This window comes from Drosophila willistoni, assembly GCF_018902025.1.
Source record: "Drosophila willistoni isolate 14030-0811.24 chromosome 2L unlocalized genomic scaffold, UCI_dwil_1.1 Seg196, whole genome shotgun sequence".
In the NCBI taxonomy this organism is placed as follows: Eukaryota; Metazoa; Arthropoda; class Insecta; order Diptera; family Drosophilidae; genus Drosophila; species Drosophila willistoni.
In genome coordinates, this window is record NW_025814048.1 from 8,716,406 (window position 1) to 8,744,319 (window position 27,914).

At 37.2% G+C, this 27,914-nt stretch overlaps 4 protein-coding genes and 1 long non-coding RNA gene across 10 annotated transcripts in view; 3 read left to right on the forward strand and 2 right to left on the reverse strand.

Annotated features, from left to right (window-relative positions):
- LOC124460041 overlaps positions 1-4,031 on the reverse strand; it is a 40,064-nt gene extending 36,033 nt beyond the window's left edge. The window contains exon 1 of the long non-coding RNA XR_006953994.1: positions 3,903-4,031. This is a non-coding gene — a long non-coding RNA (uncharacterized LOC124460041). The remainder of the gene's footprint in view (positions 1-3,902) is intronic.
- Positions 4,032-4,538: 507 nt separating this feature from the next.
- Positions 4,539-6,146, forward strand: LOC6640599 (U3 small nucleolar RNA-associated protein 18 homolog). The gene has a single exon (XM_002062977.3). The coding sequence runs from the start codon at positions 4,634-4,636 to the stop codon at positions 6,116-6,118; it is 1,485 nt and encodes a 494-aa protein (XP_002063013.1). The 5' UTR covers positions 4,539-4,633; the 3' UTR covers positions 6,119-6,146.
- A 129-nt stretch (positions 6,147-6,275) lies between these two features.
- Positions 6,276-7,514, reverse strand: LOC6640403 (nuclear pore glycoprotein p62). The gene has a single exon (XM_023182103.2). The coding sequence runs from the start codon at positions 7,435-7,437 to the stop codon at positions 6,304-6,306; it is 1,134 nt and encodes a 377-aa protein (XP_023037871.1). The 5' UTR covers positions 7,438-7,514; the 3' UTR covers positions 6,276-6,303.
- Positions 7,515-7,759: 245 nt separating this feature from the next.
- LOC6640436 (nucleoporin Nup188) lies at positions 7,760-13,915 on the forward strand. Its single transcript, XM_002062975.3, has 7 exons — positions 7,760-7,876; positions 7,936-9,170; positions 9,228-9,337; positions 9,405-12,461; positions 12,522-12,676; positions 12,739-12,952; positions 13,013-13,915. The coding sequence occupies exons 1-7, from the start codon at positions 7,848-7,850 to the stop codon at positions 13,856-13,858; spliced, it is 5,646 nt and encodes a 1,881-aa protein (XP_002063011.1). The 5' UTR covers positions 7,760-7,847; the 3' UTR covers positions 13,859-13,915.
- A 386-nt stretch (positions 13,916-14,301) lies between these two features.
- Positions 14,302-24,940, forward strand: LOC6640287 (glutaminase liver isoform, mitochondrial). 6 transcript variants are annotated; one of them, XM_023182135.2, is made up of 7 exons: positions 14,302-14,630; positions 19,135-19,244; positions 21,999-22,028; positions 22,463-22,702; positions 22,766-23,139; positions 23,193-24,223; positions 24,293-24,940. In XM_023182135.2, exons 1-7 carry the CDS (start codon positions 14,436-14,438, stop codon positions 24,416-24,418), a joined length of 2,106 nt encoding a protein of 701 aa, XP_023037903.1. In that variant the 5' UTR covers positions 14,302-14,435; the 3' UTR covers positions 24,419-24,940. The 6 variants fall into 6 exon arrangements, with proteins under 6 accessions (XP_023037903.1, XP_002063010.2, XP_023037902.1 ...); XM_002062974.4 differs by lacking the exon at positions 21,999-22,028 and having other exon boundaries at positions 14,303-14,630; XM_023182134.2 differs by lacking the exons at positions 14,302-14,630; positions 19,135-19,244 and adding an exon at positions 20,699-21,069.
- The last annotated feature ends 2,974 nt before the right edge of the window (positions 24,941-27,914 follow it).

A 27,914-nucleotide genomic window follows, 5' to 3' on the forward strand; every position in this document is an offset into this window, starting at 1 on the left:
TGATAGTTTGTATAAGCCATATCTTCATATTAACTTAAAGCACTAATATAAACACAGTTCTAAAGAGAATTCTCTACTAAATATAGTCCTAAAGAAACAACTGCACTTTTAGAGCAATTTATAGTTAAGTCTTTTTAAGTTAAACCTTAACATTTTGCACAGTGCACTTTGCATATTCGATATACCATATAGCATATAGCATATATACATATATGTATATGAATGTATTGCAGTCGTTTGTCGTTGACAGCACCTGGTTTCTCTCTGATTGGACACCGAAACAATTTGAGCAATTCGAATGACACTTAAAAATCAATTAATAACTCCTGCACTGAAGCCGTGTGGACAAATTGATTTTAGAATAATGAGTACATAATTGATGAATCTATATACCCACACACGGAATGTATGTATGTTGGAAAATTATCGTTCACTTTGGACATTTTATGCATCTGTTAACGATAATGACAACACTACGAGCCACCATGAGCCACAAAAGCACCAAGTACAGAACCACCAACAGTTGCCATTCCACCTTTAAATTGTGCAGCAACAACATGACAACCTCTAATGGATGGAGAGAGGGGGTGGGTGCCATCGAGGGGCACAATACAATGTGTTGGTTTGGGCTTTTGGCTTTGCGTGTGCCCTCACAGTGCTACGTACAACTAATTGCGGTATTAAAATAAACTACAATTGCAAAATGGCGCAAAGGGGGGCAAAAGTACAGCAGAAAACATAAAAGAAATGGAGAAAGGAGAGAGAGAGTGAGAGAGAGAAACCAAACCAGAGCTTCGTAGTTTGTTATTATTATTTTTTCCATGAATTGTTGTTGCGCATTTTTCCGTGTAATTGTGGTACATACAATAATGTGTGACAATTAAATCAAGTTCGTGGAAATTTGCATCGTGAAGATGCAAAAAGGACAATCAAAAGCCAGCCAGCCAGCCACATAGGCCGACGTCAATTCAGTTTTACTAACAAACCTGCATACATATGTGGGCCATAATCATATTTAAGGGCCTTCCCGGAATACTAGAAGGCAAATATTCGTGCTGATTGTTGATGGCCAGCTGACTGGCTGGCTGGCTGGCTGGCTGGCTGGTTGGTTAGTTGGTTGTTTGGGCCAGCATTTGGTTAACTCTTCTTTTACCTACCTACCAACATATGCTTGTATGTGCATTCTGTTTGGTTGAAAGCCACAAATTAAGCAGCAGAAATCCTTTCCGTGCAGGCAAAAAACCAAAAAAAAAAACAGAAATAATAAAAGGAATGGAAAGGAAAGGATTGTTCAGAGAGAGAGAGAGAGAGAAAGAAAAAACGCAAGCGAGCGCCCACAAACATGCAACATCCCAACCGCAATGTATTACATTTTGGGGCGTGGCCAGTTGTTGGCGCAGTTGCAGCAGGTTCAACCAGCAGGGTAGCCAGATAAATGCCCGTTTGCCCCAATGCTTCAATGTTGCATGCAAACACAATTGTACCGCGCGCGTAGTTACTGAACCCAAAACGAACCGGAGTCAGAGTCGGAGTCGGTGTTGTCCGTTTGTCCGCACGTTATCCGTGCTCTCGTGCGTTTATTTGCCGTTTCCGTTTCCGTCTGTCGTCATCGCCATCGCCATTGCCAACGTCGTTCACGTTGTTGCCGTCATCATCATCATCGCTGCGGTCAATTGCAGAGCTCAGATTGCGCGTTAATAAGTTGTTGTTGTTGTTCTTGCTGCTGCCCTTTTACCGTCGCTCAACTTGTGTTGTCAGTATTGTACTGACATACCAGGAAAAAAATTTGTAATAAACGTACATACTTGCCAACTGCACTTAAAATTTGCATGCACAAAATATGTATGCAGTTGCAGAATAAAGCAAATAAGTTAATAACAATTTCAGTAACTGAACTTTAACAGAAATTAAGCATAATTTGAATGTTTGTTGCAACTTAAGAAGGCAGTTAATCAGTCTCAACATTTATACAATAATTTTCCCTACCTTTAGTTAGTCTTTAAGTAACATACTTAAATTTTGTGGCAAAATTGAAGTATTTTCTGCTAATAAAGTCGTCGAGACTTTATGATTAATTCCTTGTTGGATTTCTAAGGACTTTTGCATAGTGCTTTCTATTACGTTTCTTGTAAGGATTTGTGTTACCTAAACCTAACCGCTTAAATCAGTTGATAAAAGACGTTAATTACCGGAATTAGGACGAGGCCAGGCTTATCTCTTGGCCACACAAAATTTCGACAGACACCCACGACAACACGGGGGTAAATTGAATGGGGGCATTAACAACAACAACAACAACAATAACAAGAACGTAAAACTCATTACATACCACAGCGACCACGGGAACGCCCACCCAAATTGTATACACACAATCACACCAACACACACACACACACACACACACACAGCCACACACAATCAGCCAACATTGGCAACGGCATTGGCATTGGCATCACCATCATCATCAAGCAAGCATTGGGTGAAGGAGTGGGATACAACCGCAACACATGTTGGTACATTTTGCGTGGCCGAAAATTGGACGCCATACCAATAGAATACTTTAAACCATTTGGTTTGCTATGCTAAGGCCAAAAAATGGTATAAAACTTAATGTCAACACACTAATCTGTCAGTCATTTGTGACGCCGGGCGACGACGACGACGACAAGGACGACGACGAGGAGGATGAGGATGACGTCTCAGGCTACTTAAGGTGCACAGCGCAAAATACATAGTTGCGCTTCGCTTCGCTGCACTAAGCGGAGAGAGGGAATACGTTAGGGATAAATGGGGATGGGGTAACTGGTGCTCTGTATGTGCTGGCCTGGTATCCTTTGAAATGACAAAAATTTGTGGCGCAACAACAAACCGGGCAGACACTTTAGGGGGAACCACAAGCTTTTGGTATCGCATCGCAACGCGTCGACGCTTCTTATCAACTATGCAAAAGGCTTTTGTCTCTAAACGATTGTATGTACAATACACTGAAAGAAAATCAAAGGCCAAAAGTTTTCTAAAAACCATAGTTTTTTAGTATCTGAAAAGTTTTTTAAAAAATTCAATGAAAACTTTTGAAAAATGCCCAAATGTATTTAACGTATTGTTAAGTAGTTTGCGAAGTCCTTGTGAGTTTTAAATACGGATGTTGGTTCACACAAGATAGTGTTTGCAGTAAAAGATATTTATGATCCTTGTGAATTTCCTTGAAATTTGGAAATTATTTGTTACATTTGTTTATTTTGACACACATTACGCTAAAAGCTTCTTTTTAAAACTTTGTTACGTAATATATGTATGAAGAGTGGAACGGTTAGAAAGGAAAACTAGCCGAGAATCCATTTTTTTTCTCTCTCTGTGTCTTTCGTGTTCCTGTAAATCCCCTCTCTTACTTTTTGGCAGCAACCTGTTTTTCCTCGTCTTTTGTTGCGCTTAATGAATTTTACGTAAATTTTACGAGCGCTGATTTCTGCCCTCTTGCTTATACTCACTCCCATCACCATCTCCACCACCCCCACTCAGTCTATGCCGTTCTCACTCTTTGTCCCTGGCTCTCTGTCTCACTCTACGCCCAGGCTATTAATCTACACTTTAGTTGAAGTACCACCCCATGGTTTTGTTTTGTATGTGTGTGTGTGGGGGAGGATGGTGCACGGTGTGTGTGTTTGTGTGTGTGTAATGACAAGTTCAACAACAACTTAGCATTGTCTTTCAGCTTGAGATGATGCCGCCGCCGACGACGATGACGAGGACGACGTGCTCTGACATTTGTTTGCCCAAGTTATGCAAATATTTTTACAGTCAAGAAGTTTTTGTTTAATTGCATATTTTGACTCGAATTACGCGTGTCATAAAACAAAAAAACGGTAAGAGGAAGAACAAGTAAAGGATATGAATGAGCTTACCGCAGTTAATCGCAGACGAAGGCAAAAAGGGTTGCAGATGAAATGTACATAATTATTGCTGGTATCCGTGTGTTTTTTTATATTATTGATATCTCAAGTCACTTTAATTCCAAGAATTTGTATTTAAATGCTTTTACGATCAAAGTTTCACGCACCACGCTACGCGCTTTCATTCTTCAGGGCTTCAAAACTGACCACGAGGTGCTGCCAACTTGCCAATATATGCAATTTCATTTTTATTGATGTTCTCTGAAATATATTAAACAAATATTAGTTATAATTATGAAAGGTTTTCATAACAAAGTGGAGTTTCATTTTTGAAATTGGCTTAGAATTAAGAATTAAACATTCTCGCAAGCAGTTTAGATTGTAAACGTATTTCAAAAAAGCCGCCAAATATATTTCCCACCATTCAGTGTGTACACACTGGAAAAATGTTTTTCCCGTTTGAATTAAATTTACAACTAACCAGCCAAACAAAGTTGGATTAAAAGTACAGATGAATAAAAGAATACTTTTATAACCATTTTCAGTTTAAATTATTCGAAAAATAATTGTAAATAAAATAAAATTGTAAAAGTGTCATACCAGCATGTAAACAGCTGTTTTCGTTTACCGGGCTAGTATATTTTGTTTACAGCATCTGGGCACACTAAAACACTGCACGTGTATACTTTTTGCTGTTAAAAGACATTAATTTACAGATTGATTGTTAAAAGCTATATACAACCATGAATGCTGACGACTCCAGCGATAGCATGGATGACCTAAAGGAGCTTATGGACATCTATGCCAAGGAGGAGAAAAAGGAAGAAGCCCAAAAAGCGGTATCGACCTACATTGAAGTGCCCATGGAAAAGGTGCTCTTTGGGGATAAGCAGAAATTTCTTTCAAATCTAGCTAAATCTGTGGGCCACAAATACCAACCCGAAGATGAGGAGAAAGCAAAGAAACCTGTTACCAAACGGCAAGCAGCTTGGACCGACTCGGATGATGATGATTTGGAAGTGGGCGAGGTCAAGAAGGCCACAAAACATACAGGACCCTTGAATCACTTGAAGAAAGATAAGTCCTACAAAGAATATCTAACCCAGCGTTATGAACGTACCATGGCCCAACCCAAATGGGCAGAGCCAAAGGAGAAGCGACAAAAGGGCGTGGATTCCACCGATTCCTCCTCCTCCGATGATGAGCAACTATTGAAGACTGTTGGCTTCATAGACCACAAGGCCAAGTCGCGAGAGTTAAGACCCAAGATCTTGTATTTCAAAAAAGTCAAAGATTTAAATAGAGCCACCTACAGCGAGCTTACCGTATCCGGTGTTCAATTTCATCCGACGAGTACAGCGGCTCTGGTATCTGGCCAAAATGGCATGGCCAGTCTTTATAAGGTGGATGGCCAAAAGAATGAGAAATTGCATACGATTAGATTTCCCAAATTCCCGATCTATTGCACAAGGATAACACCTTGCGGAACAAAGGCATTTTTTGGATCCTCACGACCACTCTATTGTGTATACGATCTGCTGGAGGCCAAGGCGACGTATTTAAAGATTCACAAGGATGTAAAGAGCTTCAATCGTTTCGAGATTTCCCCGTGCGGCAAATATATAGCCGTATGTGGAGCCTTTGGTCATATACACATTTACACCACGGACACTAATGAGCTGCTGCACACCTACAAACAGGAGGGTCAAGTGAGAGCACTCAGCTGGACGGCAGATTCCAACCATGTTATCTGCTGTGGCATCACCAGCCAGGTTAATATACTTTCGATTCGACAACGCATCGTGGAGCATTCATTCACGGATGAGGGCTGCATCAATGGCCAAACCATTGAGTTGTCACCCAATCAACGCCTTCTGGCCACTGGCAGTAGTGAGGGCGTCGTCAATATCTATGACTATGAGAAGGTATGGAAGTCCTCGGTTCCCACTCCTGAGAAGAGCTTCATGAATTTGCGCACCTCGGTCACGGGCTTGAAATTTAATCATTCATCCGAACTGCTGGCCATGTGTTCGATTGATGTCATGAATTCTTTAAAATTGGCACATTTTCCTAGCTCCACGGTCTATGCGAATTTTCCAACTCAAAATCATGATTCTATTGGCTATGTCCGTGGAATCGCCTTTTCCCCAAATAGTGGATTCTTAGCCTGTAGTACTAAGGGTAGAAAGGCTCCGCTCTTTAGACTTAAGCACTTTAAGAATTATTAATGGACATTGTTTCAAATATATATTTTTGTATGTAAAAAAAAAGAAATAAACAATTTATTAAGTTTATGAAATGGAAAAATAGAATTCATTATTCAATTTCTTTAACTCTGTTTTCTTTTAATGGAATATAACAATTTTTATTTTCCAAATTATACATTCTATATTTATATATAAGTATATGTATTCTAGAAGGGAGGACGAAAGATTTCTCTTTTTTGGCTATCTTGAATCTTGCCAATGTCATCCAATTTCTTGCATATGTTGGTGGACTGGGACTCAATCCATTGCAGGGAGCTCATGTGGGCATTTAATATCTTGCCAATTTGGATTATGGGATCGGTGTTATCCTGCCCCTTGTTGGCCTCATTCAGATTATCAATTATCTCCTTGAGATCCTCCGACATTTGCTTAAGTTGGGTATCCAGATTCTCAACCATTAGATACGTTTGCTTGCGCTCCACATCGTCACGATTCAAACTATTGAATTCCTTTTCCAGGGGGCCCAAACTCTCCTCGAGCTCTTTGTGCTGGGTGGCAATAAATTCCAGTTCCTGATCCAGCACTTGTTGATCGTTTTTTACTTTACGTACTGCATCGTTTAGTTCGACAATTTTGAGGTTGTTGCTTATTAGAAGCTTATCCCAGGCATTGATTTGGGTGGCCTGTTCGGTGAAGATTTTCTCTTGCTCTTCGAACTCAAGTGTCCATTTGTTGATATGATCCTCCAGTTGATTGTACGACATTTGGGTAGTGGTGGAGACGGCTGATGAGTCCGTGGTTTTGGTTTCTGTAGTAAGGTTGGCAAAACCTCCAGTGGTGGCTGGAACTGCAGCTGCATTGAGAGCAGTGGTACCCACTGCAGGCAAAGTGGAAGCCACAGCAACGGGAGCAGGCGCCGACACCAGTGGAGCAAGAGCAGGAGCTGCAGTAGTGGTTGCTGCCACCACCGGTGCTATTACTGCTGCTGGTGCTGCTGCAGCCGGGGCCTTAAAACCACCAAAGAGCTGTGTGGCAGCTGGAGCTGCAGCCGATGTGGTTGCCACTGGTGTCACAGTTCCCAAAGCTGGCGTCGTGGTTGCTCCCAGTCCAAAGCCACCGAAGGGTGGAGGTGCTGCCTGGGCAGCCACCTTAGCAGCGTCTGCATCGCCTCCTCCTAGATTGGCGCCAAGTGTGGGCACTCCAGTTGCTGCCGGTGCGGCAAATGAAAACGTTGGCTTTGCCGCCGGCACTGCGGCTGTTGCAGCTGAGGTATTTAGTCCAAAGGAGAACGCAGGTGCAGCAGCCGGAGCTGTGGTAGTCGTTGGCAATTGAAATGACATTTATTTCTCTCAATTAAAAATAAGAAACAAAAACTAATGAAATGCGCCAGAAGCACGATAAATTAATGTGACCAAACTGTGCCGATACTAGAGATGAGCAAATATTTTTCTATCAGTCACAGTTAAAAAGCAAATGTTACTTAGTCCAGCAATTGAGCGATAAACAAAAACAAAAATAAATTTGTTAAAGTTCTTCTAAATGAATAATAATAATTCTACGTGATCAAACGTTTTGAAACGTTGAATAGAAATTTGAACATTTTAATCACAATGTGATCACAAAATACAGCCGGCAGAATATTTCACTATATTGCCAAAAAAAAAACGAGTTGGCAGCTTCAAATTTACCGCGAAAGTTGCGCGTGGGAAACCGAGAGTTTTTATTTATTATTATTTATTAAAACACAACCATGCCGGCAGTCGAAAAGAGAAGCAACATGTAAGTGCTCATTAAAACCAATAGATTCCCATCTAATATTCATTCTGATCGTCTTTTAGCCATGATTGGAAACGGCTGTGGCAAATGGTCTCTGGCATACACTTTGAGACACCGCAAGAGACAGTGGGTGAGGAGTTACTCCGCATCTCCTCTGAACTGCAGGATGGTGTGCTTCAGTTCAAGCCCAAGAATGCTTCAAATGTCGATTTGGCCACTTTGTTGAAGGAGAAGAAACAGGAGAAGCTATTGCCCTTCACGGAGACATTGCAGGAAATGCTAAATCTTGAGTCTACACAATGCTGGGATTTACTGTGCTATTATCTAACCAAAGAGTATAGAGGTTCATCCAGTTTGCTGACCCAACTCATATCCACAGATACCACTATGACCAAATTGCTGGAGGATATTCGTCATTATTATTCGCTCGAACGGATGATTGTCCTAAAGATAATGAAGAATATATTAGTATTCTATGGAGTACCAAATCATCCGTATCAGAAGCAATACATTCAGATTGTAGACAATCTGACGCTGGAAAAATTGCTTCACTCTTACTTGGAGCAATTGGAAAGTTTGATAAATGAACTGCCCCCACGTAAACTGATGGCGGGAGAATGTTTTCATTCGTCTGATAGGCTAATCAATTGGTCAGAACGAAATGCCCGAGAAACGAATGAAGTTCTTCACATCTTGTTGCTTCTCAGCGAACATTTGCCCATGGGTCTAAAGGAGATAAAGCGCATGTTTTCCGCCTTCAAGCAGCATTCGTTTGGACGGATCTACAATAACCTAAACGAGGCAAATATCTATCATCAGGATCTAATTAAAACTCTCACCTACTCGGAACAGATGTTGCTTCTGAAATCCTTTGATTCCCTCGAACATTTGCCCAGCAATGAGATTGAGCAATTCATAGCGGATCTCAATGTAGATATTGCCTCTATGCATCATAAAACAGAGCATGGTCCTTTACTTCTCGCTTGGATGTTGCTACGCCTGCGTCTGACCAATGATGCAGATGATCCAGCCAGTTTACTATTCTGCCGTCAATTGGGCAAACGTTCAGTGGATTTGAAATGTTTCATTCAAATGCATTCCATTCTCAAGCATCCCATGTTCTCCGATGACAGTTTGCTATCGCGAATTGTTAGAAAGACCATCTACAATCAGTTGGGTTATTTGTGTGATCTCTTCGATGGCGATGGAAGTTGCTCACAATATGAGGGAATCTATGATGTACTCTGTGAACTCTTGTCATGGCCCCAATTGGCCAAGGATTTTTGTAGTCAAGAAGGTGGGCTATATATAGAAAATTAATAATTATCAAATATTTAATTATATGTACTTTTAGATGGTGGTATTCGTTCGCTTTATAATTCATTGCTGGAAAACTTTCCTCTTGAATTTGGTCACCTTTCTAAGTTGGCTGTGGCCTTGACCAAAGCAGGACAGGGCACTTATGTAAGTGGATGGATGCCTTTGCCATGAATTTCGCTTTGCATTTAATTGAAATTAATTCCATTTACAGATCAAAAATCAATTGGAATCCTTACCCATATTGGCTGTAATTTATGATGAAAAAGAGCACAGATTGCGAGAACTAGGCACGGATGAATATGAATTGACGGCAAGTGTCAAGCCTTTTGCTCACATAGACTTCGAGTTGGCAGCTGGAACCACCTGCACGGCAGTACAACATCCTTCAAGCTGTTTTATGCATTTTCGTACTCAGGTGAACTTTTTTCATGCTTTGCATCATGAGATTAACTGCCTGTTGAAGGAAACGCCACATCTGAATGGTGAATTTGAGTCCAGTGAGAGGATCAAACGTGTCGAGGCTGGTCTAATGTATTTGGAGGCAGCTGTGCAACGGGTCAAGTCCATAGATGGCATCAGTTCCCAAATGGTTCATCCCACAGAAATGTGCATAGACCTGTTGAACAAATTCAAGAGTTTGCAGTATCCGCCGGCACGATTAATGGCCAGTTGTCTAAATGTCTGCACTGCCCTGCTGCATCTGGTGGATGAGGAGATCTTCAACAGAGTCAGACATTTGGGTATACTGCCATCGATTACTGCATCCACGGGAGCGGATGTTCTCAATGATTACAAACTCTATGCGAGTGGGAGTGAAGTTTGTTTTGAATCCCGTTTCCTTGGCTCCATTATAGACAATGTGGAGAAGAAGAATGAGAGTTATGACTTTCTGCTGGCCTATTTGCATTTCCTGCGCACATATACGAAACTGAAAAGGAATCGTTATACTCAGGTGGAAATTCCTGGTTTGATTTTCCTACTAAGAGATGTTTTTCCTCATATCCATGCCTGGCACTTTAAGAAGCAACAGGACAAGAATCGTATATACTTTGAAGTCTTGAGTTTCATATGTGATATCTTGGATTTAATTGGATCCTCAAGCAATGGCCCGTCCACAGTTTCAGCAGATCTGTTGCTAAAAGTTTGTGTTTACTCGTTGCTTAACCTGGAGAATGGTTTGGTCCTGCTACGTTTTGTGGGCGTCGGCAATGCCTTTGTACAATATTCCATGGAATTGGAAACAAATTGGATGCAACAACAGCCACATGGTCTAATGATGCTGGTGAGACTGTCAATGCGCATTTTAATGCAACTGCTGCGCATGAAGGAGAGTGTCTATGGCAAGACGGGAGAGAATTCTCTATCGCCTCTGGAGGCTCTGATCTATACGCAACCCAAGCAGAGAGATACCCTCAGGATTATACCCACAGTCTGTAGTTATATGTCCAATATATTCGATAGATGGTTACCCATTTTATCGTGTCGCCTGCTAAAGCGAATTGCTTTGGAGTTTAATATGTCGCTGTTGGCCTGCCTGGACATGGAGGCGGATCAGATCAGACTGACATTTATGCAAAAGATGCCCGATGACTTGGAGAGTGATGCCATTAAGGTAGCCATTCTGGAGCTGGTCGATGCCTGTATAGCCAAGCAACCTGGCGTAACCGAAGCCTTCTTTAAGGTCAATTATAAGGAGGACAAACGTGCTCAATCCTTTTTTGGCAAGGAGATTTATGGCAAGACGACACCCAATATTGGTGAAAGTATTGTTACCTATATGAGGGAATTTCTTGATGCCCTGCAAGAGGAACCACTAACCATACAGCAAATATTGCCTGGCAAAATAATGAATATTTTCAATTCGTTGTGGAAAAATAATTTGCAAATGCTTGTTAATGATCTGACCAAGGAGAAGGGTTTCTGGGATAAACTATGCTCGCCCCTCTTCTCCGAACTTCAGCCCAATCTACGCATCTATACGCAATTGATCAATATGGTATCCATTGAGATATACACTGGCGATGATAAAAATGAAGCCCTAAAGAAAGTTTTGGAAAAGTTCTTTGAGAAAAAATGGTTTGAAAAGTGGTTGGATTATGTTTTCGTTATGCCCAAGGAGCCGGCAAAACAATTGAGTTCCTCGGATGATTTGCCCGATTGGATTTGCTGTTTGCAATCATTTAAAGACTTAATTATCATACTTTTGAAGAAGCAACCAAAGTTCATGACCATCCCGGAACCTCAATTCAAGCTTTTGGCTAAAAATTGTTTAAGTGTGTTGGTGGATCGAGCTCATTATTTGGATGATATGCGGCCCTTTATAATGTTGGCTGAACTTTATGTATTCATTTTGCTTAAATTCAATCATTCTTATACTAATTCTCCGCAAGATGAGGAGGAATTAATGGAGAATTTACTGCAGTTAATGAATAGGATATGCTCATCGTATGAGGATTTACATGTGAGGGCGAAAGAGGCATGTCTGGCCATTATAACGAAATGCGCCCATTTGCATACCAATTTGTTAATCAAGGATTCATCGATTGCTTTGCGTTTTCTCAACTCTGTGGTTAGCATTATTTCCATGGAACTGCAGCATATGGAGAATTCGGTTAGCTTGGATCAACAACTGGATAAATCAAAGCCGTCCGAGATCTCAGAAAATTCCTTAATATTGTGTCTCAACTTGCTTAAAGCAGTGGCCACTATATTCCACAATGATGGTCCCGGCAATTGGGATTTACCTTTTGTCTCGGTGAGACTGTTCCAACGACTAATGCGCTGCATCTCCCACACCTTGCCATTGCACTCGAAACAAGTGTTGAGTGCCCAACTCTTAGATGTCCTGATAGTCTTTGCCAAAAGTCATTGTTCTGTAGAGTTTTTGCATTGCGATGTGGGAGAATGTTTATGGTTGAACCTATTGCCACCGCGTGAACTTTTGCAATCGAAAATAAATGAATTTAGCAAACCCCAAGGAACTGATAAGGATCGCTGGACCGTGGAGGAATGGTGGCCCATCTATGCCAGAGGCATTGAGTTGGTTAACATAATCTATGATAAGCATAAGAAAAGTTTTCTCCCGGAAGTCTTACAATTCATTGGCATACATGAGGTTTATTTGGTCGAATCGCTTTTGCTGGTTAAACAATCACTAGAACCAGCGGCCATGCAGTTAATCAAAGCAGCTATTACACTAGTGGCGAGTCTATCGGTGCATGCAAAGGAATGGCGTTCAGATCATCCTTCATCGTTGGCCAATATAATGGTAATTATGGTGCGAAAACAGTTTATAGAGTTTTTTAACTCATTTAATTTTTTTATGTAGCGCGCTGTCAAAGGTCTTTTGTGTCATTCCTCTGCGCTGTTTCATCAGCAACGCAATTTAAAGTGTCTTTTAGCTGGTCGACGCTCTCAATTGGAGATATTACGTAGCACGGATAACATTTGCATTGATGATGAAATCATTACAGCCTGCAATGAGTAAGCTAACTCATCTTTATATTCCTTTAATTCTTTAAAACTAATAATCTTTCTCATTTTAGACTCATTTACATCATTATTTATTGTGTCAAGTCGTTGCAACAATTCTCACCGGATCTTTTAGATTTACTTTGCAATACCATTTATTCGCCACACGAATGGGATATCATTTTGGATGTGACATTCGGGGCATCAAAATTAAATGATCAAAATGTTTCCCTAACATTTGGCATGCTACTCAATATGGTTACCATTTTTGTTAAGGCTTTAAATCTGGTAAGTTTAACTCACTAATAAAACGTTTTTCAATTGATTTATTTTATGATTTTCTTTTAGCAAAATCATGGCTTCAATGAACTACCTCTCAATAAGTTAAACAATCTGGATATAGGACATATGGCGGATCAATGTGATACAACCAGTTCCATTCATTCACCAATCAATCCAAGTTCACGCACTTTTTCCAAGAACCTTTCAACCAATTCTATATCCTCAGTGGCATGCCCTTCGACTGAGCTACTCTCCAACTTAGATGGTCAATTGTGTTTGGTGGCCCTGGAGCATTTGTTGATGTTTGTTGCCTCGCAAGGGATTTTTATGATACGCCTGCCCGAACTAGAGCAACGTTGGAAACAAATAATTCGTCGAGATGTCAACAGTGAGCTCCTCAGTTATCATGAGTTTGTGCGTCGCAAGGTGATTGTGGATTATCGTGATTCACGCTGTCAATGGGTGAGGCGTAAGCATGGTCTATTAAAGATTAAATTTCACGATCCCGCCAGAAGTTTAGCGACCCGTAATACGGATGTCGTGCGACGTGTTAGTACCTCCAATCTGAATGAATTGCGTGTGAATGTGGTGAGGCGGCAGCATTTACAGCATCAGCAGAGAACAAATTTCGATATGACTCGTGTCCTAAGTCCCATTGGTGGGGCTGCTGCACAAAATGCACAACAAGTGGCCGCATCGACACCCAGTTTGGATGGGGCCGTAAGTCGTAAACGTCTCTATGCCGAAGGAGAATATGCCACAGAAGATGATACCTCAACTGAATTGGAATTGCATAGTTTCTCTTTACCTACCGAACCGGGTTTCTGTGAATTATCTCAGGTTCAATTGGTTGAGGAAGATTATCTGCAGTTAATGTCTAATTTGTTTAGTGTAATACCGCAGAGTGATTAAGTTAACGATGATGTTGTTAAAAATTTTCAATGATTTTTCTATTAATATAAGGCAATAAAGTTTATATAATAATTAAAAACAAATATGTTTTCGCTCAAATGACGTCATGAGATACAGACGACGAGCCCCCAAAGCAACGTCATGGGCCATGTGGCCGGCAAAAATTGTGTGGGAGTTCTCTCTCTCCAAATCTCTTTCTCTCTCTCATACTTTATGTACTACTTCTTGCTTGGCCATAAAGAAGTCGGTTCGTTCTCGGTCGACGGTAGCTGAACTGATTATAAGCTTTAACATCAGCCAACATCAGCGGCATTAGCGGCATTAGTACCTTGTGAGCGACCAACGAGAACGCATGTGCAGAAAATACGTATACGCATCGTTTATAGTGTCAAAAAAAAAAAGTAATATACGAATAGATTTTCTTCTCTCAACAACAAATATAAACGTACTTATAAAATATATATATTTTCTTATTTGAAACAAAAACTCTTATTTAAAACTTGAATACTAAACTGAGATAAAGAAATTGGCTTACTAACTTTTTAGCAAACAAAAAGCAAGTGTCTATTGTGTGATAATGTTTAAAGGTGTTCCCACGCTAGCGAATTGGAATTTGCAATTATTGAAAAGGTCCCAAACGTCGGCATCATTGTTGGGTCTACGTTCAAAGGCCACGGCTTTGGATTTGCAAAAGGATTCCATTGAGGACCAATTGATACGAACCAAATTTGGTCATACCGGCAAACATTTGCAACAGAAAATTGCCACCGAGGTGAGTGAGAAATGCTGAGATTTGATAAAAATGCTAACAACCACCAAAAATTTTGCTGAGCCTATAACATTTATATTGATTTTACCCAAAAAAACAAAACTGAAGCCAACTTTGTAATTCACCGTCATGCTACTTTACAGATAAATGAGTTTAATTTGTTTATCTTTCCCCTAAAAAAAACTGACGCAATTTGTCTAGGACCAGCCCACGATTTCCGCTTCGCACACACCCACCACCCATTATTGCCCATTCACCTGAGTTTATCTTATCTCTCAGTAGTCTCCGATTTTTTTGTCTAATTCTGATTAGTATCGGTGGGCGGGCGGCTACTGCAAATTTTTTAATTGTGAAATTTTTTTTAATCATCACGAATATGATTTTTATCATGTGTTACTAATCAAAGTCCCCCCTCTCCCTTTCTCTCTCTCTCTTTTTGTTGCTAATCATATGCAAATAAAGTTATATATTTCAACTGTCACATGTGAAAATCCCCACCCAAAAATAACTAGAACTCATGCTAAAAGAAAACAAGGTTGTAAAAAGCAAAACCAACCAAAATTCTGGGTACAGACGTCCAGACGTCTGAGACTGAGACCGAAACCGAGACGGAGACCATGAAACAAAAATATACAAAACATTTTGATAACACAATGCTGAATAATGTAATCTGAGTCAAACAACGGCGCATAAGGCTCAATTTTGATGCCCTTTCCAATTCAATAGGCAAGCTTAAACAATATTTCATAACTTTATTTAATTTTCTAGAACTATCTATATCTAGATGTTAGATAAATGAAACTCTTTTGAGATATTTGAACCACATATTATTGCGTAACATAATGTAACTTGTTTTCAAAATATAAATATTTAATAATCTATTTCTAGAACCGTCTATAGAGAGGGAAACACAAGTTACTTTATTAACCTAACCTAATTAGGTTAGGATTAGGTTAATTAACCTATAGAAGTTAGAATATTAAAAAGTTTATCTTATTGTTAGATAGATTATGGCAATAAATATATGAGTACATAAATCATAACTTATTATTGACAAAAAAGATACAAAAATATACTGAACTTCTTTGGATTTTTGTCGATTTTTTTAATTTGATTAAGCTCCAAGAATTTTACACTGAGCAAAACAGAGAACGTATTAGAAGTAAAATTGTAACACCTAGAGATGTTCTTTGAAGCAGTCTTAACTATGAAAATATGAACAAATTAAATTGAAAACTGATTTGTTCTTATTTTAAAGCCTAGAGTCGACTCAAAAAGGGTTTAATGAAATTCAAAAAGGTCCATAAAATTCCAGTGCATTTTAAAATGTTTTATATTTCTATATCTACTTCTCATTTATATGGTCAATTAAAACCGATCTTAGATTTCTGAAATCTATATTAATAAATCTATATACATACATCGACAAAAATACAGGAAATGTTTATATAATAAATCCATCAAAGTATCTAATCTGATTAAGTTTAGATTCGTATTTTAAACTAAAAGATTAGATTTTGTTAAAAAGAGAAAATAGAAATATATATCATACGACTAAAATTAGTCACTTCTCTTAAATTTACTACGTTTTACTGTCATTGTGCAAAAAAAAATTGTGGAAAGTTTAAAAAGGAAATCTGAACGATATCTGATTTCTTCTACTAATCGAATTAAACACTGAAAATAGAATAATCAATTACATATTTGTAATTTAGTAAGTTTTTTTGTTCAAAAACAAAATCTAAACGATCCCCGATTTCTTTTACTATTCGAATTGGCAACTGAATTAATATACATATTTATAATTTAGTAAGTTTTTCTGTTATTATTGTTTCAAGTTCAAAAAACAAAATCGATATCAAATTCTCATAAGCTCTGATTTCTTTTTCTATTCGAATTGGTAACTGCAAATATGACCAGATGTGTGCGTAATAATCATACATATATGAATCACGTCTAGAACGCAGAACTTGAGTAAACATTCAAAAGTCACGCGAAACTGTCACCGTCACCTCACAGAAAGAAATCTCTTGGAAGAAAAAAAAATTAATATAAATAACATTAATACCTAGGGGAAACGTGAGCCTAGCAACGGTTGCCAAATTTTTTGGCAATCTTTGTATTATCATTAAATTTTTGAAACAAATCACAAATCGACAAATTGCGTCTGGTGAATGTATGGGAAAGGTTATTTTTTTATTGTTTTTTTTTGGCTGTTGCCATGGCAAGTGAAATGTCTGAAACATTTAAATATTTGAATGGAATATACATACATATAAATGTATATACATATATATATATATATATATATGCTTGTTCTACCCGGCAACTAAACAAGCCCCTCACATGTCTGTTCATAGAGAGGCGCTAAAAAATTTGTTCTCTCTCTCTCAGTTTTTTTTTTTTTTTTTGATTTTTGCCCAAAAATTAATGAAATAAACAAAAATTTCAAATTCTGAGCATAACCAAATTTATTCTCTCAAAGTCTCCCTCTTTTTCTCTCTTTTTGGTTGCTTGTTCTCTTGTATTCTGTTTTGTTAAATAGGTGTCAACAATTATGAAAATATTTTTAAACAAAAACTTGTTGTTTTTGCAAATGTTTTTTTAAGCAGCTGTTGTTGTTATTGTTGTTGTTCTTATTATTGTGCACATGACTTTCTTTGTGCCAAATAAAATGTTGAACAATTTGGCAAATAACACGTGCTTACAATCCAATCCAATCAATATACATCCTATAGTATATATAGTTATATGAATATGATTTATTTGTTCAATTATTTATGCTATTTATTAGCAAATAGATAAGTTCATCTATCGTTTGGCAGTTGTGCGAATTTACACTGAGAGTTTAGTTTGGGCCCCAAAAGTACATCTGAACTAGTATCTAACTAGTATAGATATAGACAAATCTTGATATGAACTACAATGCTAAATTTAAGACTTATGTATCCTTAAACAAATATCAACTTAAGAAAAGATTTATCAACATATTAATATACATATATTAAGAACATTTTATTTAGGTTTTCAAACTTAAACAATTTATTAGTTTTGCCTAGTTCAGTATTTAAATTAATAACAAAACTCAGACCAGAGTACCCTTTTCGAATAGATTATTATGCCATCAATCCGAATATGTTTTTCAAAAGTCCTAAGATGAGATGCTTTGGTTTTAAAGATAACTCTTTGGGAGTATATCTACTTATAATCTGAAATATCATATAAACAACATAATATTAATTGCACATATTGTCAAAACTTTAAGCTTGTAGACCTTAACCCTAAACTACCATCCTTCATTGAATCAAAGACGAAAAAAAGACATTTTCTAAATTCGCGAAATTATGGTGTTTTATTGAGTGATTTTTCCACAAACACATGATAAGTATTAAAAATGTTAGCTTTGGAATCTAGACCATTCTTAAGAACTTTCAAACGATCAAGAATGACCTAAGCGTTGAAAAGAAAAAACGATGACTGTCTAGGATTAAAAAACTGATTAGTTTCGCCAGATTAGGTAGTCAAGTTAGTTAGGTAGTACAAAACTCAATATACAAAACTGATATATTATGATGGATTACGTACGAATACGAATTAATGACATTTGCTCTGGTTTAGAAAATATCGAAACTTGAAAGCATAAAAATTTGTGTTTTTGCCTGTTTTTGAAGCTATTTTTATTTTGGTCTAGATATTTTTGGTTTTAGTCTAAAAAAGATTAACACTATTCGAAACAAGAAGATATTGCGATTTACAGCATTATAATCTAGGCTCATTTTCGGCTCATTTTTGCCGACCTGTGTACTTTCATAATTATTCATATAAATATTAATTACTAATATATACATTTTTATACTCAAACTTTTTATATTTTATATTGATAACTCCTTTTTAGATCCCATTATCTTTACAAGTGCAATTCTATAAGATCATTTCTAATAATTGTTAGAAAGCTTTCAACAATTTTAACTACTTTCTTATAAATTTAACATTTTCGTTTTTCTTGTACCTTTTTTTTCTCTAAGCGTATTGGGAAAAGATAATTGATTAGTATATCGCTGATGTCATTATTGTGTTGGCTTAATGTAATCGAATACTTAAGTTTAGGTCAAGTATTTAGTTACAATTAATGATAACGAGATATATAAAAGTAGTCGGGGTGCTTGTAGGTTAATTAATTAATATCATGATAAGGCCATTTATAGTTAGTAGATAAAGGAAAACTAATTTTTGAAATGAAGTTCTTCGTAACACAAAAATATATTTAAAAATTCATTGCAGTATTTTAGGCGCCTTCAGTTGGACTTCAGCTATATAAGTTAGAGTTTTTGTTTGTTTTTCAGTATTTTGTTTATATTTTTCAAGCGGTAAAGACTATTGCCTTACATTTAATATGCCATTAAATATGATAGTACGTGACTATAGACTAAATTTTTGAAATAACTTAAAAAATGCGACTTAATTGTGATTATAAACATTTTATTGTTCTTTTTTCACACCTTTTCAGAAGAAATTACGTGCACCGCCGTTGCTGAATTTGGTTTTTGCCAATCGGAAATTATCCTTCTATGACACCAGCTCGACACCCAAAGTACAAGAAGATAATAATGCCAAACTGTAAGTAGTTCATTTGACTTTTCACTAGCAACTAACTTTGCACACTGCACTGCAAATATTAATTAGAGAGCAAAAACAAATATTTTTTGCACTTCCACGTGTATTAGATGCACATCAGCAAATGAGATCTGTCAACTGACTGAAAATAGTATATTTTAAGATATATTCTAGTTTACTTTAACTATTTATAGTAGGGCAAATATTTTTCCGGGTTGGGACATCAGGACAACAAAACAATTAGCAAAAGTCAAGTAATTTGTTGATGATTTTCTGCGAAAAATAAAAGTTTTTGGGATAGATTTTTGTTATTCAGTTTGAATGCATTTGAATTTATATTAATAATTAAGTGATTTCTATTTAATCCAAGCAGAAGGAAATTGTATTTATTTAAGGACTTACTTCAGTTAGTGAAATTTCTTATTTGAGGTCCTTTGATTACTTTTATAGGGACCTCTTTGAGATCTTCTTTAGTGGTTTAAAGGCTGATAGCTTAACCTTACCGATGTATAGATTGTGATATAAAGCTCTATATATGATCTTAACGATATTATAGACCTTTATTTGGATAATTTTGTGATTTCCGCTTGTTTAAGGGTACAAACATAACCAGTGAAAATTCAAGATTCAAGGCATTCTGTGATATATTTGTGTTGATTTTATCTACTTTTTGATGTTTGGTTTGGTTACTTTGAGTTTTTTGCTTGTTCAAAAATTAAAAGCCAAATCTCACTAGAGGAAATTCATCTTTTAAAGCTCTCTAAGTGACATTAATGTTAATATTAACTACTTTTATATGGACCATTTTGAGTTTTTTGTATGTTTTAAGTCTAAAAGACTTAACTTACCAGTGGAAATTCTTTATCTAAAGCTCTTTTTAAGTAATCTGCTGCTTTTAACTACTTTTATACACATCACTTTGAATTTTTCCCTTGTTTAAAAGCAAAAAGCCAAACCTCACCAGGGGAAATTTGTGTTCTGAGGCTTTGTTAGCTATGTATTTTCCTCATATAATTCGCTTCCAAGTCGTCCTATTCTTACCCAGTTTTGCGTTAAAAATACAAATTCTCCTAACTTTACTAGTTTCAAATAATGATCTAAATACAATTGTCATTATTCATTCAATTATACGATTGATTACTGTATTCGTGTGACTATTTGCTCAGGCTTTGTTTTCGATCCCTATTCTATTCGCCCTTTTTTTTTTGGCATTTTGTATTGCTCGTGTCTCTGGGTGTATAGAGCCGCTAATTGGTCCCGGCAATCGACAATCGAGAGCTGGCGCATAAAAATAAATTAACATACGTTTATTAAATGAAGATAAAAATCAAATCGAACCCTCCCAAAAACATTTCATACGCTCAAATTCATATGGCAAAACTATAAAAATCGTTGCCCATCCATACGATGCTCTCATTTTGGCAGTGACAGTACAGCCAAAAACGTGCCAAACAGAAAGAATCGCGAAAAAAATAAATATAAATTTGAAAGAATAGATGGAACACCGCAGTCTAAGACTATTGCAATATGCCACAGAGAAGGCCCCGCTACCCATGGATGGCTATACAGCCGAAGAGGCATCCGAATTTAAGGATATTATACGTCAAAAAATTGTTGAGGATCTGAAGTCGATGAGTGGCGAAGAATTGATTGAATTGGTTAAGCAAAATGCAGCCAAGGCAACTGAAGAATTGCCCGTCTCGCCGGCAGATCGTATACAAGACGATGCCGATTTGATAGATGCAGAAATTATAGCCGAAATGGTTGCTGGCCTTTGTACGAAAAGTCAAAAGGAACTCTTTATCAAAGTGATAACAAAGTATATCAGGTAAAATGTGAAAGTGATTCATAAAAGTGTTCAAAAGGCGAGTCCCCGTGACGTATTCAAGACCTTATCGACGCGTGTGTTGAGTGGGGCTAGGCCCATGTTTTTTTTGGCATTATTTATTTAGCCAGACAAAGAGATAGCAGCCATTAGATTACAAAGGGTTTGCGCTGGTGGTGGCGGGGTATCTCAACAAAAAAAAAAAGGAGTTAATTAATTTATTTTATTGGCAATAACATGATTTAGAAATTAGCACCTCTACCCCCTCTTTCTATCTCTCCCTCTCTTTTGACAGTAACTCCTCTCTGTCTCTCTCTCTCTCTCTTTCTCTCTCCTGATTCGCAAAAGTCACACATCACGCTTAAAGTATAAAAATCCCAGCACAATCGACATTATAATTCATTACCCTTGCAACAGTTCAACGTTGAGGTTTGCCTTTTGAATCTTCACAATAAATAGTTAAATAAAATTCTAAAAAAAAAATATGGTGCAAACGGATGAATTTTTCGAGACTCTAAAACCTCAGAGTGAAAATAATGGGGCCAATAAGATCAGTGAGGAGAACTATAGGCGAGATAAAGAACAGGAGACCACCGAAACGGCGGCCATTATCGAGGAGATCATTGAGGGTATATCACTGCAACAACGTCGTGGCACAATTGTGCGAACCATTTCCGCAATAATCAGGTAAAAATAGCAGAAAGAGGAACAAACACAAATGTGCAGCAGGGTCGAGTCAAAAACAAAAATTATGTTATATTAGAAATATATTAACTAAAAATAGATTTCTACAACTACACACAATTACACTTGTTTGTTTTTTTGGCGTTCATTTGACGCTCATTACACGAATATATATCTCCATATGTATGTATATGATCCACAATATGGTAATACTATATAGATTGCGATTTCCTTTATGACTCTTTTAGCAATCAGCGACGCAACTATTCGATGCGGCCGTGAGTAATCTTTATGATTTCTATATAGTAGACACACAAACAATTTGATTTGTAGAGTTATTTGGTTTTAATTGAATATTAATTAAGATTTATTTTTAGCAATATGCAAAATCCGCGCCCCCCTTTATTATTATTATTGTTGCTGTTGTTGTTGTTGTTTTAATATTATTGTTGTCTGCAAAACACTTAGCACTCATCTGTATCCAGACTAAGCCAGTTGGCTTTTACCCTCCTCTCCACCACCCCCACAACAAGTAGTATAGTTGCTTTTTTTTATATCGATATGGTTTGCTCTGACTTGCTTTTCCACACTTGTTTGTTAATTAAAAAGAGATTCCACTTAGCACTATGCCCCATCTGAACGAACGAATTTGTATCTAAACCTCTTTTCACTGGAATTTTGCTAATTTTGTAATTTGAATACATTATTGCAGTCATCGCGAACAGGAGCAGCGAAATGCCGAGGATGTGCTCTTCGATATGTTTGCCAGCGAGGAGACAGGACTCATATCGATGGGAAAATTTCTGGCTGGCCTGAAGACAACTGGCATAAGGCGCAATGATCCTCGAGTTCGGGAGCTAATGGACAATTTGAAGAAAGTCCATAAATTGAATAACTATGAAACGGGTTCCTCGGCAGAGACACAACATTTGAATCGAGAGACCTTTAAGGCGTAAGTCTTTACTCTTTCATATTTGATGATGGGATTCCCCCTTAACATGATTTGTTTTTGCAGTGTGGTCGCCCCTAATATTGTGTTAATTGCCAAGGCATTCCGTCAACAATTCGTTATACCCGATTTCACAAGCTTCATTAAGGACATTGAGGACATTTATTGGCGTTGCAAGAGCAATACATTGGGTAAATTGGCCGATTATATACCACAATTGGCACGCTATAGTCCTGATGCTTGGGGTGTCAGTATTTGCACTGTGGATGGTCAAAGGTTTTCCATTGGCGATGTTGAAGAACCCTTTACCCTGCAAAGTTGCAGTAAACCCCTGACCTATGCCATTGCCCTGGAGAAGCTGGGCCCCAAAGTGGTGCACTCGTATGTGGGTCAAGAGCCAAGTGGTCGAAACTTTAATGAATTAGTCTTGGATCAGAATAGTAAGTAGAAGCGAGTAAATGGAAGCGTTAACTAATTCTAATTCTTTTTGCAGAAAAACCTCATAATCCAATGATCAATGCTGGAGCAATTTTAACTTGCTCTTTGATGAATGCTTTGGTCAAGCCGGATATGACATCGGCGGAGATTTTTGATTATACCATGTCGTGGTTTAAGCGTTTATCGGGCGGTGAATACATTAGTTTCAATAACGCTGTATTCCTATCCGAACGCGAGGCGGCGGACAGAAATTACGCCCTGGGCTTTTATATGCGTGAGAATAAGTGCTTCCCGAAACGGACTAACCTCAAGGAGGTAATGGATTTCTATTTCCAATGCTGCGCAATGGAAACAAATTGCGAGGCCATGTCGGTTATAGCGGCAAGTTTGGCCAATGGTGGCATTTGTCCCACCACCGAAGAGAAGGTCTTTAGGCCAGAGGTCATACGCGATGTTCTTTCCATTATGCATTCATGTGGAACTTATGATTATTCCGGGCAATTTGCCTTTAAAGTGGGTTTGCCAGCCAAATCGGGTGTGTCCGGTGGCATGATGCTGGTCATACCCAATGTAATGGGCATTTTTGCCTGGTCCCCGCCATTGGATCACTTGGGGAACACTGTACGCGGTCTGCAATTCTGTGAGGAACTGGTGAACATTTTCAATTTCCATCGTTATGACAATTTGAAGCATTTGTCGAATAAGAAGGATCCCCGCAAACATCGCTACGAAACCAAGGGTTTGTCTATTGTCAATTTATTATTCTCGGCTGCCAGTGGAGATGTCACAGCATTGCGTCGTCATCGCTTGAGTGGCATGGATATCACTTTGGCCGATTATGATGGACGCACTGCATTGCATTTGGCCGCCTCAGAGGGTCATTTGGAGTGTGTGAAATTTTTACTAGAACAATGCCATGTCCCCTATAATCCGAAAGATCGTTGGGGTAATTTACCCGTCGATGAAGCAGAGAATTTCGGTCATACCGATGTGGTGGATTATCTCAAGAGTTGGGCTGAAAAATCCACGGATGCCCCGCAAGAATGCACTCCGGAGGCCGTAACGACAACAACCGCAGCTGATGAGGTCAGTTCAGTTGGAAGCAAATTTCAAGTAAATCAAGCAAATCAGCAAAATTCAATTCTAACATTTCAGGAACTGTGCAGCACCAGCGATTTGGATCGTAGTGCCACATCCAGTCCCGTATTGAGTAACAGTCCAGTGCCATCGGAAGCGGACAGCGTAACGAGCAGAGACGATAAGACCAAGCCAGGACTATAGAAGTATCTAAACATCTAAAAAGCAAAACTAACACAAATCACCTATCTATAGAATCTCTAAATTATTAGCACCAAAACTTTTTAGTTCATATGAAAATTTTAAACTTAGTTAGCCTTTCTATTGAGTTCCTTATCAATTTTCGGATAATCTTTCATACTAATAAATACAAAACCCAACACATACCATATTATATAGTGAACGATTTAGCGGCATTTGTCTACTTAATTGTATTTAGTTAGACATTTTTTCTCATTGCAAAAATTGTATTGTATGTCAATTTTCAACAAATTCGATCCGAGTCTGGTACTTGAAGATCACATTTGTTGTTTTCCAGCTATAAATGTAACAAATGACAATAATCTATAAATTTATATACATACAGATATATAGTATATATAACTTTGAGAAATGTTTTCCTATAGTTTCTATTTGTACAAGTGTATTTCTATATATAAATTTATATACATATATGTATTGTGTGTATTAAACTTGTTCTCTAAATATATATCATATTCAAACTTATCTTAATTTGTATAATGATTTTAGAACTTTAAGCATTAGTCAAGTTTTTGGGGTTTGTTTGTCAAATAGTCTAAGTAATGTTTAGAATCTTTTGGAAAAGTTTGACCCTTTTAAACGCTCAAACTTGATCTTTATCATGGTAATTCAAACGCAGACTTCATTTTTAATGATTAAACAAGTTTAATTACTCAGAATCAGTCACTCAGATGATCACTCAATTACTTACTTGTTCTGTTCACGTAGTGACTTAGTTTTTCAGTCGTCAGTTTATTATTTTTGGAGGTCCCTTAACAGTTTTTATACTGTACTTAAAAAGGATGTATTAATCTAACTTACGAATCCGGCAATACAATTATTTTAAAACTAATTAATTAATCGGTTATAAGTTTAACTTTTTATACCATACACCCATAGGGTGAAATGGTATATTAAAGTCGCCAAAATGTATGTAACAGGCAGAAGGAAGCATCTCCGACCCCACAAAGTATATATATTCTTGATCAGGATCAACAACCGAGTCGATCTAGCCATATCCGTCTGTCCGTCTGTCCGTCCGTCCGTCTGTCCGTCTGTCCGTATGAACACCTAGATCTCGAAGACTGTAAGAGCTAGAGCCACCAAATTTGGTATGTAGACTCGTGTAGTATGTAGAGTGATCAAGTTTATTTCAAATTTTTGCCACGCCCCTTTCCGCCCCCGCAATTTAAAAAAAGCGTTTATCTCAAAAACTATTCTAGCTAGAGACACCATATTTGGTATGTATATTTGCTTAGTAAATGCACACATTTTGTATGTATAAAAATTTTGCCACGCCCTTTTCCGCCCCCGTAATTTGAAAAACTTGATTATCTCCCGTATTTTTTTACCTTATGCAATCAAATTTGGCACACTTAAATTTAATACTAATATCTAGCAAAATACCAAATTTGATCAAAATCGGACAAAAAACATTCGAGTTATGCATATAAACGTTTTTCCATAAGGCCGGAGTTGGCCGTCAGCTGGTGGGGGCGCTAGGGTGCTCGTATGATTGAGTGAGCGAGATACTAAGATATGATTGTAAGAAGCATGTGAAAATGCATTTGTTTAATACAGTTGAAATATTTGCTTTACTGGTGTATGGTATACCTAAGTCGGCGAGACGACTTACTTACTTCATTTAGTTATAAGTATACATAAAGGGAACGTTTTGAAAAAAACACTGGGTAAAACATTGGTATAAATGGCCAATGAATTTAGTTTATGTTTTTATCTAGATTTTATTTAAAAAAAAATGATTAAAATAATTCTGTTTGCAGTGTTACAAAAACTTAACTATTAATTAAAAAAAAAGTGAGTCAGTGAGTTACTGAGTAAACAGGTAAATGAGTCAAAGAGGCACATATTCACTCACTCACCGAAAAAAGTCATTAGCCGGATCTAGGACTATGAAATGATGTGAATTCGCCCCTGAAAGTCTGCAATCTTCTGGAAAAGTATTCATTATTTGCAACAAAACAAAAGTTTTCGTATGCCTTGTATTCCAAAACTATATACCTATATATTTATAGTTAGTTACATATTTAACACACCTATAACCTATCATACCTTCTGTTACCCTAGAATTTTTGCTTGCATGCTTTGTACTGGATATGGACTTAGTGCAACTGTAAATATAAAGAAACACAGAGAACTAAGAAGAGTGTGTACAGCTTGCACTATTTTATTTCATTTCATTTTTTTGGTTGTCGATTCACTCACTAATCTTCTGTTCAATGGTACAGACTTAATTTAAGAAAAAAAAAATATATCAAAGAAGTTAACTTCGGCTATGCCGAAGTTTTTATACCCTTACAGTCCTGTGCAATAATATTTTTACATTTTGAAACTGTGAAATAAAACTTTGAAATAAAATTAAATTAAATAATTTAATTATATATATGTATATATGTTTTATTAATTCTTGGATTGTTTATTGTACACTATTGGGATAAAATTTTCCTCATATTACCTTCGTAGATCCGTTTATGGAAGGGAGTTATTCAAGTTTTTCCACTAACTCACAACCGGTCCAACCCTACTGAATTAATATTCGTCTTGAACTCTAAAAACTAGGGACTTAATTTTTCGGATCCCCACAACTGTACATAGTATGTTAGCTTTGTAATATATCGAATTATTCTAACACTTTTCTTAATTCTAACTCTCTTGGAAAAAATAAAAAGATTGATGAAAATGTTTAGTTTTTTTTTACCTTGCTTGAAAAGAATTTACCTTTTTTTTTAGAATTCAATTTGATAAATGATTAATGATTTCGCTAATTCTGTTATGTGGCGAATCTGGCACGAGTTTTACATCTATAAAGGACTCAAAGGTTAGATCTTATGGTTTACGAATCACTTGATTCAATCTCTTCTCTAGTTTCGATTTTTAAACATATAGCAAACAGTTTCTATACACTTTTTAGAAATTTTAAGTTGCAATTGAAAACAAACCACTATTTCAATTAACTTCTAAGTTTAGAATTAATTGTCTGGAGCTTGACATCACCCTTGTTTAATTCGACAAAAGATGACAATGATAACGCAGATAAATATTCCTCTGTTTACTATTGAACTTTAACCACCAAATTTGGGAGTTCCTGTGAATATAAAAACTATATTTTAAGACTAAATATTGAATTAAATAAAGTTTTTTTTTTGACCTCATATCTTATTACTAATTTTTCCAACAAGTAGCAGGCGATTCACTTTTACTACCTTTGAACTGATATATCTTGGGGTTTCCATAGTAGGATACCCCTCAGATACATTTGATCTTATCATAGCAACTAATCTTGAACCAAATGAGATACCTAATCGGACTAGGTTTATAGGACTAATTAATTGTAATTATTGTTTTACATTTTTTGCCTAGTATGCGAACCACTGTTAATGAACGAATGAAGATACGACTCCGAGCTCCACTTCGACTCCATGCCCCCTGCTCCCCATTA

Coding starts and splice junctions, on each gene's coding strand:
- LOC6640403 (XM_023182103.2), bottom strand. CDS start 7,437: ATGTCATTTCAATTGCCAACGACTACCACAGCTCCGGCTGCTGCACCT.
- LOC6640436 (XM_002062975.3), top strand. CDS start 7,848: ATGCCGGCAGTCGAAAAGAGAAGCAACAT. Junction 12,677..12,738: donor ATCATTACAGCCTGCAATGA/GTAAGCTAACTC, acceptor TTCTCATTTTAG/ACTCATTTACATCATTATTT. Junction 12,953..13,012: donor TTGTTAAGGCTTTAAATCTG/GTAAGTTTAACT, acceptor ATTTTCTTTTAG/CAAAATCATGGCTTCAATGA.
- LOC6640599 (XM_002062977.3), top strand. CDS start 4,634: ATGAATGCTGACGACTCCAGCGATAGCATGGATGACCTAAAGGAGCTT.
- LOC6640287 (XM_023182134.2), top strand. CDS start 20,738: ATGGAACACCGCAGTCTAAGACTATTGCAATATGCCACAGAGAAGGCC. Junction 22,703..22,765: donor AATCGAGAGACCTTTAAGGC/GTAAGTCTTTAC, acceptor TTGTTTTTGCAG/TGTGGTCGCCCCTAATATTG. Junction 23,140..23,192: donor ATTAGTCTTGGATCAGAATA/GTAAGTAGAAGC, acceptor TTCTTTTTGCAG/AAAAACCTCATAATCCAATG.